Source organism: Mus musculus, chromosome 6, assembly GCF_000001635.26.
Source record: "Mus musculus strain C57BL/6J chromosome 6, GRCm38.p6 C57BL/6J".
NCBI lineage: Eukaryota > Metazoa > Chordata > Mammalia > Rodentia > Muridae > Mus > Mus musculus.
Window position 1 is genome coordinate 80736553 of NC_000072.6, and position 16056 is coordinate 80752608.

General features: G+C 35.9%; 1 protein-coding gene across 7 annotated transcripts in view; it reads left to right on the forward strand.

Moving 5' to 3' along the window:
- The window catches only part of Lrrtm4 (leucine rich repeat transmembrane neuronal 4), a 791305-nt gene that overhangs the window by 717695 nt on the left and 57554 nt on the right, over positions 1 to 16056 (forward strand). The window contains exon 3 of one of the 7 annotated variants that reach the window (XM_006506088.3): positions 13363 to 13449. The exons of the other annotated variants lie outside the window; for them this stretch is intronic. Within the exon in view, the coding sequence (XP_006506151.1) occupies positions 13363 to 13434 (72 nt within the window). The 3' untranslated portion in view covers positions 13435 to 13449. The remainder of the gene's footprint in view (positions 1 to 13362; positions 13450 to 16056) is intronic. 7 annotated transcript variants of the gene reach the window in all.

A 16056-nucleotide genomic window follows, 5' to 3' on the forward strand; every position in this document is an offset into this window, starting at 1 on the left:
TCATTTTATGCAATACTAAAATTTTTTTCTCAACATGATTATAAAACCAAAATATAAATTTCTCCCCCTACATGTTTAAAGAAGAAGAAAGAAGAAGAAAAGGCTCTTTACAAACAAGTTATGTTCTGTGAATATAACCCTGATTACACTGTATTAGAATTTAAGATAATCTGAAGTAGGATTATTAAAGAAGCTGAATGGTTCTCAGTCCCTAAGTCAGTGTGTGTGTATATATGTACACACACACACACACACACACACACACACACACACACACACACACATATATATATATATATATATATGCTTGCAGAGATAAGCACTCACATGGGTCTTCAATTGTGCCTTGGTATTAGTTTCAACCTTATTGAAGGATGAAAGAAGCATACATACCTAACTGATGCCTGGTGATCAGTAATATTCATTATCATTTAAGGAATATATTGAATCTAGGAATCTAAGTGGTTTGCTCAATATGTATCAAGACTAGAATGCGAAGAGAATACTATCATAGTAGGTATAATTTAGACATCGGAGAACAATCTTGTAAGATACTATCTTTTTGAATCACCTAGTTTACTAGTATTGAGATAACTTAGGTTCTCACAAATAATTTTTCCTTCTACTAAATTTTTCAGAGATAAGGGGAAGATTACATTCTTGTTTTCCAGGTAGCTTTTATTTATCATGTTATGATAGTTCAAGGAAACTTAGCCTTCACCGAAATCAACCTGTTTTTTACTAAAATATTTCTCTAACATAATATGCACTTCATTGATTTTGCCCTTATTTACTGAATCTCTTGTATGACCCAAGTCTCCAAAGTTGGCTATATATTTTACTTCTGAGTCTCCTATACAAAAAATTTAGAAGCTAAGGAAAGAGTTATTCTGCTATTTCTATAAGTTCCTCATCAGAATAAAAATATAATCTTGGAATGGAGCTTTAATTAATGAGGACAAAGTATTCCTATTTCAAACAGCATAATAGCAAAACCTGGACTTTTTCAACTTTCTTACCATGATCACATTGCCCTTTACACAAGAAAATTTCATGTAATCTAGATTGTACAGACATGTCAAGTAGGCATACATATGCAATATTTATAGTAATGTAGGGAGTAATAAAGAATTTATCTTCAAGTAAATTCTGGAATTTATCTTAAAAACATTTTGGTTCATATCTGGAGTTAGCATTTATTATTGAATAAAATCTGTGTGTTAATGAGATGAATGTGCTTTTTGCTTTTTACATACAGAATTACATCTTAAAGACTTGATAGTGAAGGACATAGCTTATTTTAGTTTTTCATAAATGAAAGGTATTTTATTTTATAATCATCAATGCTCAGAATTTTATTTAAGTTTGTAGACTGTAAAGGCAGAGACTATTTAGGAATTGTATCTTAAACTCAAGAGAAGTCTCACCAACATGACACTGAAATGTGAGCTGACCAAGGACACTAACAAACATGCAAAAATAGATTGGGAAAAGATCATTATGCCTCAACCCTACCAACCAAAGCAAACCAAAGCAAACCAAACCAAACCAAAACAAACCAAAACAAACCAAAACAAACCAAAACAAACCTACAGGTAACTGAGGGATGCTGGGATCAGTAGAGAGTGGTTCCACTGAGGAAAGCACACATCAAATGATTGTCTAATGGCAATTATCTTTGAAAACATACATACAAGTAATATAATGTGGACTCAACAGGTTCCATTTAGGAATATACAAACATATACATGTATGCTTCCAATAACAATAAATGAAAAAAAATACCACAAACATGAAGGAAAGTGGGAAGGGTTACTTAAGAGGGATATGGTGGAAGAAAAGTGAAAGTAGAAATGTTATAATTTAAATACAGTCTCTAAAACAAACAAAAAATCTAATGAAAATTCATTGAACAATTTTGATGACACATTAGCAGCTCAAATGAATTTTTAAAGCAAATATTCTAGCACAATAAATTGTAAAACTATATAAATTTGATACTTACAAGCCGAGGTATTGACAAACATATGAAAAATATCCACTTTGTTCTTTGTAACCAAGCCATTATGTAGCTACAGTAGCAGAAATCCTTGCCTGTATAGCAAAGACACTGCAATTCCTAGTTTAGAATAATCTCAAACTTGAACTGAGATGCATGAATGGGTGAGTATTCACTTGCATGATGGTGCTCATCTTGTTTTCCTCTCTCTTGTACTCTCTGGGATTATCTGCCTAGAGAATGATACCTCCCACAGTAGACTGGGTCTCTTCACTTAAATACTTAGTTAAAAGAGCTTCCCACAGACTAACCTACTGCGGGTAGACCTCACTAAGGAGCTTCACAGATAATCAAAGGCTGTGTTAAGATGAGAAAGCTATCACAGTAACAAATATTTGAAAATGCTTCCTATAGCCCCAAATTATTGCTTTTTGAAATAATTCATTGTTGTTGATTGAAATGAAAACTGTACATTCTTTAAAACTATTTCTAATATCTGGGAGTGGTAGCATATGTCTTTAATCCCTGGGCTATGGAAACTGAGACAGGGAGATATCAATTAGTTCAAGGCCAGTATGGTCTCTACAGGAAGCTCCAGGCTTGCTGTAGCTACATAATGAGGCCCTGTCTCAAAATTTTTTATGTGAAGTTTATCTAGTGACATTGTGGAAAAGAAAATAAAAAGAGTTAAGTGGAAGACTGAATAAACTGTCTTTATTATTTGTGCTGAAATATAACAGTACAGGCAAATGGAGAAAATATCCATTTTGTTTAAGATGAAACTTGTCAAAATTGGTATATAGAGAAGTATCTCCATGTCCAAGTGCTTTATGTTGACTATGCAAAATATAAATACCAAAAGATTCATGTTAGGGGGAAACTACAAAGCTAAATAACTAAACATGGGCAGCTTTAAATATTATTAATAACTTATTTTTGTAGTTTGGACATTTGTTGATAACACACCAGAAAGGCTGATTTGTGAATAGATATTATAGTATATTTAATGTAGAAGAATCAGCCTTCAAATCCTCTTAGCTATGATTAGACCCTCACATAACTGAAAGATGTGTTCTATGTGAGGACAGCTTATATATTTGAAGCAATTTTTTAATTCTCTTCTGAGATGAGATAAATTTATGGATTAAACAAGACTGATCACTTAAAACATCCATGCAAAGTTGGAGAACAAATAGCTTCTTTACAAGCAAAGTTTGCTGCAGGGCTGTGGGTTACCAAGTTGCAGGTGATTTCTTGGAAAGAAAAACAGGAGCTTTGAAATAAAACTCCACACTCTTCAGGATCACTCCCTTACAGAGTTCATTTACTTTTATGCTTTTAACCATTATCTCCATGTAAAGCAACTCCCAATCTGTATTTCCAAACACAGTCACTCACCCGAGTTCTGAACTCATATACCACACACAGTTCCATGTAGCTATGAGGTACTGAAACTCTAGAAAATTTACCACCAAACTCCCTATCCAAAAACCATGTTCTAGCTCTCCAATTTGGCTAACATGATCACAAGGCACCTCTTGTTTCACAGGGGTCTCTCATTATTAACCTGGCAGTGAACGAGTGGTTCTTATCCTTTAGCTTCTGGTTCCACTAACCAGTGAGTCCTATTGATTTGTATTTTCTCCCTGTGTCTTCTTACATTAATGAATTTAATAAAAACAATCCCCAACTTATGCCCAACCCAATGTAGACAGCCCTTGATTGATATTTTCTTCCCAGGTGATTCTAGGTTTTGCCAACTGGGTAATTAAAGCTTTTGCAAAGAATCAGGTTTGGGGATATCACCATAGATGGTTTACAACCACCTAAAACTCACGCTCCAGGATATCTAATGCCTTCGTTGTCTTTCTGAGCATCCACAAACACATACATGATCATAAATCTGCATAGAAAATTCAGATATAAACTAAAATAAATAAGATAAATATTTTCAAATTAACCTGAGCTTAGGTATAAAACCTCGCCCACAGTGAATAGCACCATTCCCTAGGTTCGTCAGGAGGGAATTCTAATTTCTTTAAAAGTAAAGGAGTTGAGCTCAGCACAAGCAAGCTCACAAATGGGAGGGCATACATTCATTTCTCTCTGCTTTTGAATATAGATATGATGTGGCTAGAACATTGTGGTCTTCCTCTGACTTTCCTGCAGTGACAGACTATAACCTAGAATTGTGAGCTAAAATTAATCCTTTCTTTCTCAAGTTTCATATTGTCACCCTGTAATAAACCTGAAACTGTATTGAGAAAAATTTAAATATTTATAAAACTTGTAAAGCTATTCCTTTGCTCTTAGACAAATAATTTATATAGTACATGAGAAAGTCTTAGTTGTCTTTATCCTTTTGAATAGAATTAGAAGAAAATTCAAGATGGTGATTCATGGAAATAGACTGCATGGAAACAGCATGAACCACTACAAATAATGACATGTGGAATGTAGCTGATGGTCAGAGAAATGTATGTGTGTGTAGGCATGCATATGAGTGTGCATGATTGGATACATGTGTGTATGTACTTGCATGTGTCTGTGAGTATGCATGAAGCTGTGAAAGTATGTGTGTGTTGCTTCAGTGGCACTGAACACACATGCAAAATCCCCGATTCACACTCAACATAGAAGAGGCTCAATGTGAAGGCAAGGGCATTGAAGACAAAGTTCCAAATATTCAAATTAGTTGTACTAAATTAAGAATGCTAACCATAGGCAAATAAAATAAAACAGATATGGACATCTCTAAGTATAAAAACCTAATTTGGCCGATAAGTGTATTGTATCAATTTTTCAGAAATTATCTCCATGTAAAACAACTCCCCAATCTGCATTTCCAAACTCAATCCCTTGCCCAAGTTCTGAACTCATATATCATATATAGTTCCATGTAGCTATGAGGTACCGAAACTCTAGAAAAATATGCTACTTATCTCCCTAGCCAAAAAGCTTGTGTTACAATACATCAAATTGGGAGGGGCAGATATGGTTTCCCTGGAAAGGCAAACTCCCAACACTTTCCTAGTAATTATGGGAAAGTATTCAAGTCTCAGTATAAGAATCCTCTGATATCCTACAGAAAAACATAACGCTTTCAGATGCCAGTGATCAAGTTATCTAATATTTAGCTAACCAACAATGTATGCTTGTGTGTAGAGTAGAAAGCTGCTAATACTCAGGCCAGTCATAGAATGCACTTAATTTTCTTCAATAACAAATAAATGTGAGTTAACACTTTTTAAAGAAAAAAAAAGTGAAAATACTAAGGGTGGTAGTTATCACTCTTAAGTGCTTGGGTAATGTGGAACTGGTCTTGCCAGCAGACTCCAGTGAGGAAAAAAGTGAACTGACATGTTAGCATCTTGATAGCCTTTCCCCCAGATGTCAGCATGCTTGTTAGTGTGTACACACGTACATCAGAGCAGGTTTTCAATTTAGATTGTGGATTCAGGATAAGCCATTTTGTAAGTCATTATAGCAAATGGCAAAATATCAAGTGATCACATACCAAGAGATGCATGAATTTATTAGCCACTAAATTTTGTATTTATGGTTATGGATGTCATGAACTAAATAGACAAAGAGTCATGAGCAATGTGAGACTCAACAGAAGATATAGAGCAAACTACTTAAGTGGGAACAAATCAATAGTTGAACCATGCCTAGGTATGCAGAGAGCAGGGTAGCAGGGGGTCTGCTAATTACGTTGAGAGTTTATGTTAAAAATTAAATGTATATGTATATATATAAGCCAGTATGAACACAGAAATAAAATATATAATTTGTATACAGTGCTTATAAACTATCAGAACATTTCCATGTATATTTATCATATGTATGTGTATACCATAGACATGTCACATATATGCATGTATATTCACAATATAGTCATTTTATGTAAATGGAAAACTGCAGATTTGCAAATTCATAATAGTGTTACCTGTGACAATTGCTGCTCAGATATAATTTTAACTCTATGATAGTACCATCACCATTAAACGAGATAGAAGAATGTCATTAACTGTGAAGAATTTCTTAAAAAGTAAATATAAGTTAGAAGCTAAAACTAAGTTATTCTAAACAGTGAGTGAACAAACATTTTCAAAGAGGGTTGTTTTTCAAGGAGGGTCATAATCATAGCTACAGCATTGTTCAGAGTTTAATATTTATGTTCAAGATAAATTTTTGGAATCCAAAAATTATAAAAATTATAACTGTTTGCATTACACTAGATCTCTCTCTCTCTCTCTCTCTCTCTCTGTCTCTCTCTCTCTCTCCTTCTCTTGCTGAACTTTATGTAAGATTTTTTTCTTAATGCATGGTTTTTCTATGTAGTCCTAGCTGTCTTGGAACTCACTATGTAAAACGGTGCCCTGAGTGCAGAGATCCACATGCCTCTGCCACCCAAGTGCTGAGAATAAAGTAATATTCTACCATGCCTGGCCCTGTAATATTTTAATACAAGAACATTTACTTTGTCTTATTGGTGTGTGTTTGTCTGTCTTGTATTGTACCTATGTCTGCATGGGTGTGCTTAACCATGTGTGCACATGTGAATGCCAGAGGTTGACACTGTAAGTCTCCCTTGATTGGACTTCATCTTGTTTTTTTTGGAAAAGGCTTTTACTGAATTGAGAAATCCTTGTGTGGGCTAAACTCGTGAGTTCCATGGATCTGTCAGCTCTATAATAACCTCCAGAATTGTACCTATGCAGAATTATACCAAGTCTTTTAGGGTAGGTCTGGGGCTGCAAACTCAGGACCTCATATCATGCAAGCATTTTACCCAGTGAACCATATTCCCAGTCCACTGAATTTTGATTAATCAAACCTTTCCATTTCTTGATTGAAGGGTTAATTTTTAGCAAAATTCTAATATATTATGGCAATACAAAGATTAATGAATACATCAGGTACACATGTATGCAGATTCACACAAACACACACATGTTCACACAGTCACACACAAACACACACAAGCACATTAATAGTGTACTTTGTCACATGAAGATGATTTATATCAAAAGACAGAAAATCAAAACATGGCATGGGTAAAATGTATTTGTTCTTACTGTTCTCCCACTACTTAGAAAGAAAAAAGAATAAAAAAATGTTTTTAAAGTTTTTACTTAATATAGAATTTAGAAATTCTAAATTAAAGAGTAAAAAGTATCAATGCTAATGGATAGAGTTTGTTTTTGTTTCCAGAAGAGGATGCTTAAAGGAGACACAGAAACATCAGTAAAGATCAGTATAGAAAGATCTGGCTAAGATGTAATGTTCAAATCTTTTGAATTTGAAGACTCTGTCAATGATAAAGGACGCACCGTCCACTAGTTCTAAAACACTCACTGGCATTTCCCAGGAGAATATCTCGGCCTTGGGATGAGGTTAATGCTAAAGACAACATGTGAAATGAGCAAGTTTTTAAAGTTTTCTCTCTGGAAGCTTTGTTACACATGTTTCATTTGGAAGCTTCTCAGATGCATATAATACGTAGAAATCTATGTCTTCTGTGGTGGTCACCTCGCAGGGTAACAGTGGATGCCTGCCAAAGAAGGTGAACCACACTAAAAGGTCATCCCTGCTCCCAAGGGTGTTATTAGTTTTAAATAAAAACGTGTCAAAATTTGTAAGTGAAAGATAACAAATCAACAGCTTTGTTCAACTAAAATATAAAGGAGATATCCAATATTTCCAACCAAGCTAGATTGAAAAGGTATTAACACTTTGGAATACATTTTCTTGAGTTTTTTGAAAGACCACTAATAATTTCCCTAAGACTGGAGACATGGCTGAGTGGTTAAGAGCACTGACAGTTCTTACAGAGGACTTGAGTTCCAGTCCTAGCACCCACGTAGCACCTCATAATCATTGGCACCTCTACTTCCAAGGGATTTGACAATCTTTTCTGGCCATAGCACCAGGCATGTATATGGTGCTCAGAATGCATATAAATTGTCCACAATACAAAGAAATAAAATTGAAAAAAAAAAGATTAAGTGAAGTATAAACTTTGCCATCCAGATATAATTTATTTAAATACTAATCAGTAGACTGCAATATAGCATGCAATAGAATATCTAGTTACAGGTTACTTCAGCAGGTGGGGCAAGGACCTAATTAAGCAGAGTAATTATCTGGTAATATGTGACCAAATACCCTTACTATTGTAGTTTCATTTCTGTTTCTGTAATAATGCCCACTGAAAAGATGAGGGAGTTTATTTCAACTTACAATTTCAGGTTAAAGTTCAGTATTGTGGGAAAGTCAAGGCAAGGACTTCAAATAGTCACACCTCATCAACAGTTGGGCAAACTCTTGTGCTTCTACACTTACTTTTTTCCTTAAGTTTAGTTCTATTTTCTTTTCTTAAGTGCTCTGTCTATTCAATGTCACTGCCCATATCAATCAACATAAGCAAGACAATTCTTCAGAGTCCAACTTTAGTGCACCCAATCCCTCATTAAGATTCTCTTCTTTGGTGATTGTACATTGTCTGAATTTAAAAATTAAAGCTAATATCATAAGGATGTATGTATGTATGTATGTATGTATGTATGTATGTATGTATGTATGTATGTATAAATAGATGGATAAATAGATGGATGAAAGGGTTTCCTCAAGATAAGACTCAAGTTTTGAATATGACTAGCTCCTGTCATAGTAGCTATCACCCGTGCACTATTTCTTGGGTCTCCAGGGTGCCTAATCTCCAAAAGAGGTAGAATTCAGGCTTATATCGGAGCAGTGTGGGATCACAGTCTCCAAGGATATAGATTATAGGAAAGCATTAGTTTTCTGTTGGGAGAAATTAACATCTTCACAGAATAATGAGCACTGTGGGAAGATCACAGCTGGAATAAAGACTAAACTGGTGCCTTTAGAGCCAGGGTGCCAATGCAGAATTTGATGAGTGCATTTTATGATATGAAATCATAGGATAAGAATCCCCAGGACTAACTCCTGATCAGATATTACCTACTAGAGGTTAAGAAAAGTAGGAGGCAGGACAGAATGTGGGAAGGCAAGGAGAGTAAGGGTGAATAGAAGGTGTTAATGAGCTTGGCGCTATGTATGCTGAATGTGTTACATTCTTATACTGCTCTTGCTTGAAAGGAATCTAGGAGCTGAGACACAGATTTGCTTTCATCCATTGAGAAGGAGTAAAAGAGCTCATGCTCACAGGTCCTCCACTTAAAGTATCTGTTGTAAACAAAGAAGCAAAGGTATAATTACTATTGGCAAACACAAAGTCAGATTGAGTTATAACTAGTATTTCTATCACCCATGGTTTGGTAGCCTTGGTAAGAATTTTTTTTTTTGATTTTTTTTCTTTTCTTTTTCTTTTTTTTTTATTACGTATTTTCCTCAATTACATTTCCAATGCTATCCAAAAGTCCCCCATACCCTCCCCCCACTCCCCTACCCACCCATTCCCACTTTTTGGCCCTGGTGTTCCCCTTTACTGGGGCATATAAAGTTTGCATGTCCAACGGGCCTCTCTTTCCAGTGATGGCCGACTAGGCCATCTTTTGATACATATGCAGCTAGAGTCAAGAGCTCCATGGTATTGGTTAGTTCATAATGTTGTTGCACCTACAGGGTTGCAGATCTCTTTAGCTCCTTGGATACTTTCTATAGTTCCTCCATTGGAGGCCCTGTGATCCATCCAATAGCTGACTGTGAGCATCCACTTTATGTGTTTGCTAGGCCCCGGCCTAGTCTCACAAGAGACAGCTATATCAGGGCCCTTTCAGCAAACTCTTGCTAGTGTATGCAATGGTGTCATCGTTTGGAGGCTGATTATGGGATGGATCCCTGGATATGGCAGTCTCTACATGGTCCATCCTTTTGTCTCAGCTCCAAACTTTGTCTCTGTAACTCCTTCCATGGGTGACTGTTCCCAATTCTAAGAAGGGGCAAAGTGTCCACACTTTGGTCTTCGTTCTTCTTCAGTTTCATGTGTTTTTCAAATTGTATCTTATCTAATGGGTCTATGCACTTCTATCTTATCCTCTCTCAAAGGGTTGCACAATGCTAATGTGCAAGGAGACATTGAAACTCTTTTTCCCAAGTGCCATTATTCTGTTCTCAGAACACTTCAAAGTGCGGGCTTAGAAGAACTAACAGAGTCTCTTTGAAATGTGCATTACAGTGATATCTCTTCCAGTTAGCTTTAGGGCTCCACTTTTAGACACCACATAGTCAGGACTTGAGCCCAAATAAGATGCAATTATGCAAGAGTTAAAACAGAAACCTTTGCTCTTGAGCTTTTAAGAGCTTTCCTCCATTTCTGAAAGCTTGGGGGGAGATAAGACTCTTCAGAGAACTCAGGATCACCCAAAGTGACATACTCAGGTAATCAGAGTCCATTTTCCATTCAAACATTTATCTTAAAAAGACACACTGGAGATAAGTCTAATTCAAAAGACTTGTGGTGGCATACATGACTGATAGTTTTACAAGTGTTACTAAATCAACCAGAACATTGAAATAGTATAATAGGCCTCTGGAATTTTTGAAATTCCCAAATATACCATTACTCAAGTCCTCTGACCATAGTATTTTGGCCTAAGAAATGAAGTCTTACCAATTGAAATGATCACAGAACCAAACTATCCAAGCCCTTTCCGGCTAATTGTTTCACACTGGAAACATACTGATATTAGAAATATTTAAAGTCAATGTGACCAGATGTTATGTTCTCTGTGGACAGACACTATGGACATCCACATCAATATTGAACATACGTTATTGATATACCAGAATAAGAGATGGTCTCAGGAGGGAGAGGTACTCAATAGTCCATTACATGAGTTTATTCTCTTTCAGAAACATACTTTCCCATGATTCCTTTAGTTAATATAATATAACTAACATCCTGACTGTTGTTTGCCCTCCCTCATGATCTCCTAGTCCTTCCCTCTGCCTCCCCTTTCACCACCCCATCCACTACTCCTCCCTGTTTCTTCAGCAAAGGGAAGTGCCTCCCCCCCCACCCCCATGGATATCAACCAGCCTTGGTACATCATCTTGCAGTATGAATAGGTATATCTTCTTCTATTGAAGCTAGGCAAGGCAGTCTAGTTAAGGGAAAGGGACTCAAATGCAGGCAACAGAGTCAGAGACTGTCCATCCTTTTGTTGTTAGGAGAACCACATGAAGACCAAGCAGCACAACTGTTAAATATGGAGAGAGGAGCTAGGTCAGTCCCATGCATGTTCTCCAGTTGATGATTCAGTCTCTGTGAGCCTCTATGGGTCCATATTAGTTGATTCTACAAGTTTTCTTGTTGTGTCCTTGATGCCTCTGGCTTTGACCAGGAATCTTATGGTTAAATTCTGAGTACAGAAACAAAATAATAAAAATTTCTGAATCAGAGTTTCATGAAATTACCTGGAATGTGTAGAAGCCATGGAAGTTGAGATGAATTCCCTTTAAAGATGGAAATATCTTTCTGCTTGTGTCAGAACTGTATACCTGTTTCTCCTTGTGAGATTGGCTCTGCTTAGCAGACAGATAATTTGAAGTTTTGGTTAATGGATAATCTGCTACTTGGCACTTGAATCAGTGTGATGGGCATCTTCCCCGTGGTTTTCTACTCATCTGTGATCTTATGATTGACCAAACACTTCTTAAAGGCAGGAGATATTTTTAAGTAGTTTAATTCAGTTTATTTACAATACTACTAAATATTTCTGGCTTTGCAGTTTCAATAACAATCTATTCTCCTCTCTGTACTTTAGGGAGATCAACAGTTCAGTCATTAGTATAACCAAACTGGATATTTCTCCTTTTGTATCAGTACATACTAATGAAACCTAGTTAAGATCTCACATTCGATAGGCAATCAGTTCTGTGTTCTCCAATATACTCCTGTCCATCTCCATGATATTTAATTTTGTTTATGTTTTTCTCGCTAGAACTCTTTGTTTTTATATAAGCAAATCAACTGACCTCTCTATGCTTTTATTGCATTTATTACTATGTTTTAGAAGCACTTGTCTATTATTTTCTTTAAAACATCCATCTGCATGCATATGTGCATGTGAACATTTGTTCCCATGTACGTTGTATGTGCACATAGACAAAAACATTCACATGTCCCAGTGCACTCCACTCATATGAGTTCATCCACACACAATGCAAAATGAATATGTTCTAAAATAACTCAATAACGCTCTCTCTCTCTCTCTCTCTCTCTCTCTCTCTCTCTCTCTCTCTGTGTGTGTGTGTGTGTGTGTGTGTGTGTATGTGTGTTTGTTCAGACAAGGTCTGCTATTTTAACAGTAGCTGACCTTGTACTCAGCATGTAGCTAAGGCTCGGTTTGAACACTGCAACCTTCCTACCTCAGCATCTAAGTGTTAAGATTATACATGTGAGCCACCATGCTCTTTCTTCTTAATTCTTCAGTGTTAACTAGAAAGCATATATATTACTTCATTTGTTTAAAAATGTCTTGATGTTTTTATTGCCTTACAAATAAGTGGTAGAATTTTACTATTTTGCATAAATAAGATATTAGTGTGAGGAGGGGAGACTTTAGAGGTAGCATACACTTTATGTTAAATACCTTCTACCAAACTACCGCTGCGCACTGTTTCAGCCTTCACTTAAGGAGTTCCATGTAGAGGCACAACTTCCTGCTTTTGTCATTTAATGTATTTCCCTTCTCTCTCTCCCTCTTGTAACTTGTCCCTGCTTGTGTTTTCTATAAAATATTGACTAATAGCTCTTTCACATTTGCTCCATATCCTATGTATGTAGCCAGACATGACCAGTGAGCACTGTTTTAGTCCTTGAGATGATGCTTGACTGTTAATGGTCAACTATAATGCCAACAATGATTCCATTAGGAAACATTGTTTTCTTCATTTTTAATCCTTTGCTCTCATTTTAGTAGATGATAAATTCATCATTATTAATTAGGATATGTGTTTTGATTCATACTGTCATTCCATTTTCACTCCATCAGGAGGACTTTCTATCCTTGCAGATTTAGTTTATACTTATTCCTGTGATATAATATCTGGCTGTCTTTTTATTAAAAATTTCCCATTATCTGAATTCTTGGCATCTCCTATCTTCATATTTAGGATCATCAAGACTGCATTTTACCACATATTCTGAGATCACAAAGTACATACTATTATTAAAGGAATGTGTGATCTAAGAGGAACACTTAGATCTTTTTTGTTCATGTTGGAAATATGATATTTTTATATTATTATAATTTACTTGAGTATTTCCACTGCCAAATATGTTTCTATTTTTGCTCATTTATGAGATTATTTAATCCCTTCGTTTGGCAAACCAGCATATGTTAGTTTGGCTGGTATTCTCTCAACAGAAATCATCAGACTATGGGCTAATGCACCCTGGAGACTGCTATACCAGGAAGATAGCTCAGGAGACCAGATGAAGCAATTGGAGACTGGTAAATTCTCTATGGAGTTATTTTTATTTATGTTGCAATTTTTAATTTTTGTAGAATTTATTTCATGTCCCATGTTGGGCAAAACTATTATAATTTCTTTGGGTCTTGCTTTGACACCAAGGGAATATTGTAGTTTTCAGAGAAAAATGACAATTTAGTTGGATGAGATTGCCATTCTCTGACTGTGTCCTTACTGTATCTCCTAGAAGGCTTCTTTGCAAAGAACTTCAATAGGCACTCAAAAGTGGTGCCAACAATGATTTTATTGCATCATCTCCCAAGTTCCATTGCAATGAAAGACACTAGCATCTTCTCTCAATGCAGTTCTGTAAAATTTACATGAAGAAGAAAAACATTATGTTCTATGTGATGTTTCAGAAATGATGGAGGGCTTTCCCTCTTAGAAACTATAGTAATTACATTAGACTAGAGGAGAAAGTGAGCCAGGTATTACCTTGGTTAGAGATAACCCACGATCCTTCCTATTAAGCTGGAGTCTAGTACAGTAGAGATGGAGGCATGGATTTTCCTACAAATGTTTTATGGTTTTTCTCAAGTCTTTTAATATACATTTAGGGACATATTTAAACAAAGCACAGTCATTATTTTAAAATTAAACAAACAAACAAACACATGATTCCAGAAAGGTTTTGGCTATGTGCTGCATGCAGGTATATGCAACATTTCTTCATACTCCGATTACAGACCACAGTCTGAAACTTAATTTTGTATTTTTCAGTATCTATATCTAGCTATATATTTATGAATACAAATTTATATATATATTGATTTTTGTACATTGAATACATATAAATATATTTAAAATATGAATATATATTCATTAAGACAAGCCTAATCACTTTGATTTTAATGCAAAAAATTCATATCACATATGTTAATTGTTCCCAAACCATCTGCCTAATTGGCACAGGCAACAGAAAACTGATGAAATGAAATGAGGATTGCACATGTCACAACTGTCCCTGTTCCTTCTGTGCCTCGATGCTTTTCCATTTTATTATGGCAGTAACAGCACTCATGGCTGAGTATACCACAAATTTTAAGTGTGTATTAGCAACATCACCAGCGTTGTAATTAAAGTCACTTCACTATCTCATTTCATAGAGGAGTTTCAAGTTCCTGATAGTTTTATGACTCTGGTTAATATGTTGTGAGAAACTCTCTTTAGGCAAACTGCACTCTAACAATATTGTATGTTTGGAAACATGGATCCCTTTAACCTATAAAAAAATTTGGATCCTTTGTTTTTACCATAAAACTATATCCTAGAGTCAATTTCCCAAAGATTAAGACTAAAATGGAGTTGATTCTTCCTGGATTGTTGTTTTATTTCTCCCTTACTTCCATGGTGCTCAGGAATACTTTCTTAAACTTCCCATTTCCCCTTCAAAGCAACTGAGGTTGTTTTGGCTGTGAATCTAATCTATCTTATATTTCCTCTTACTTGGTGCAGTGAGATGCTAGAGAACACAGGGGCAGAATGGAAAAAAAAAGGAAAAAAATAAGTTCTGAAATAGAATTGTGAGAAATAAAAGTTAACCTCTGTCTAGTAGGCAGGAAACCCTGGTTTGAACCTCACCAGGCAATAAAGCAAGTAATTGTACCAAATACAATAATTTCAATATAGTAGAATGACTACAAGATTGTATAAATAGAAAGAAAGGAAGCATGCTTAAGTTAACTTTGAAAGTAAGTTAAAATGTGACTAGAAATTAAGAAAGAGAGTGGGTGGGTATCAGGAGTGACTGTGAGAAATATAGGATGTTATCCTGTTGCTGTGGATCCCACTGCCAAGAGGAAATCTTTTAGAACTTGGCAGGTAACCACAGAGGCAGCAGATAGAAGATTCAAACCATAGTCTGTTGAGTTACAACACCTATAGAAACAGAAAGTGGATACACTGGTCTTCCATAAGAGAACAATTAAGATTATAGGAAACTGAATGTGGAATTTGAATGGAAATACAATGCATTTCACACATCACTTTCTGTTATTGAATCACCATTTCCTAAGGAATAACATGGACTGCTGCTCACCCCAGATAGGGCACCAACGGAAGCAGGCAGCCAACCTAAATCCGGCTTTTTTGAATACGTGAATTTTTTTGACGCAGCAGTATTGGAGCTAATGATAGGAGTGCGGGTGACGTAAAAACATCTGAAATCTCCACAAAGTCCCACCCCATCATGACTTCTAGGAGGCTGAACCATAGAGTCTGTTCTTCAGCTGACTTTCCACTTCTAATAATGCAGGATTGGTGGCTGCTAAAAGGTACAGAGGGGATAATGGCTAGAGTCCCAGGAGGGGAACTCTGACCATCCCAAATCCTACTAGGGGGGTCTCAACTGCTCCATTAATGCTATCACTGCCCTAGACCCATTTGTGTCAATCCTATGCATGTCCATGGATACCTGACCAATGCTATCTCTACTCCAAAAAGGCATTATAGTGATCATGTTGTCTTTGGGAAAAGCTCTAAACCAAATAATCTATTTTTTTCTCTTTTTTTCTTTATAAACTATATACTCTACATTCTACACCCCCTATCCACCCTCCAACTGTTCCACATTCCATAACTCCTCATCC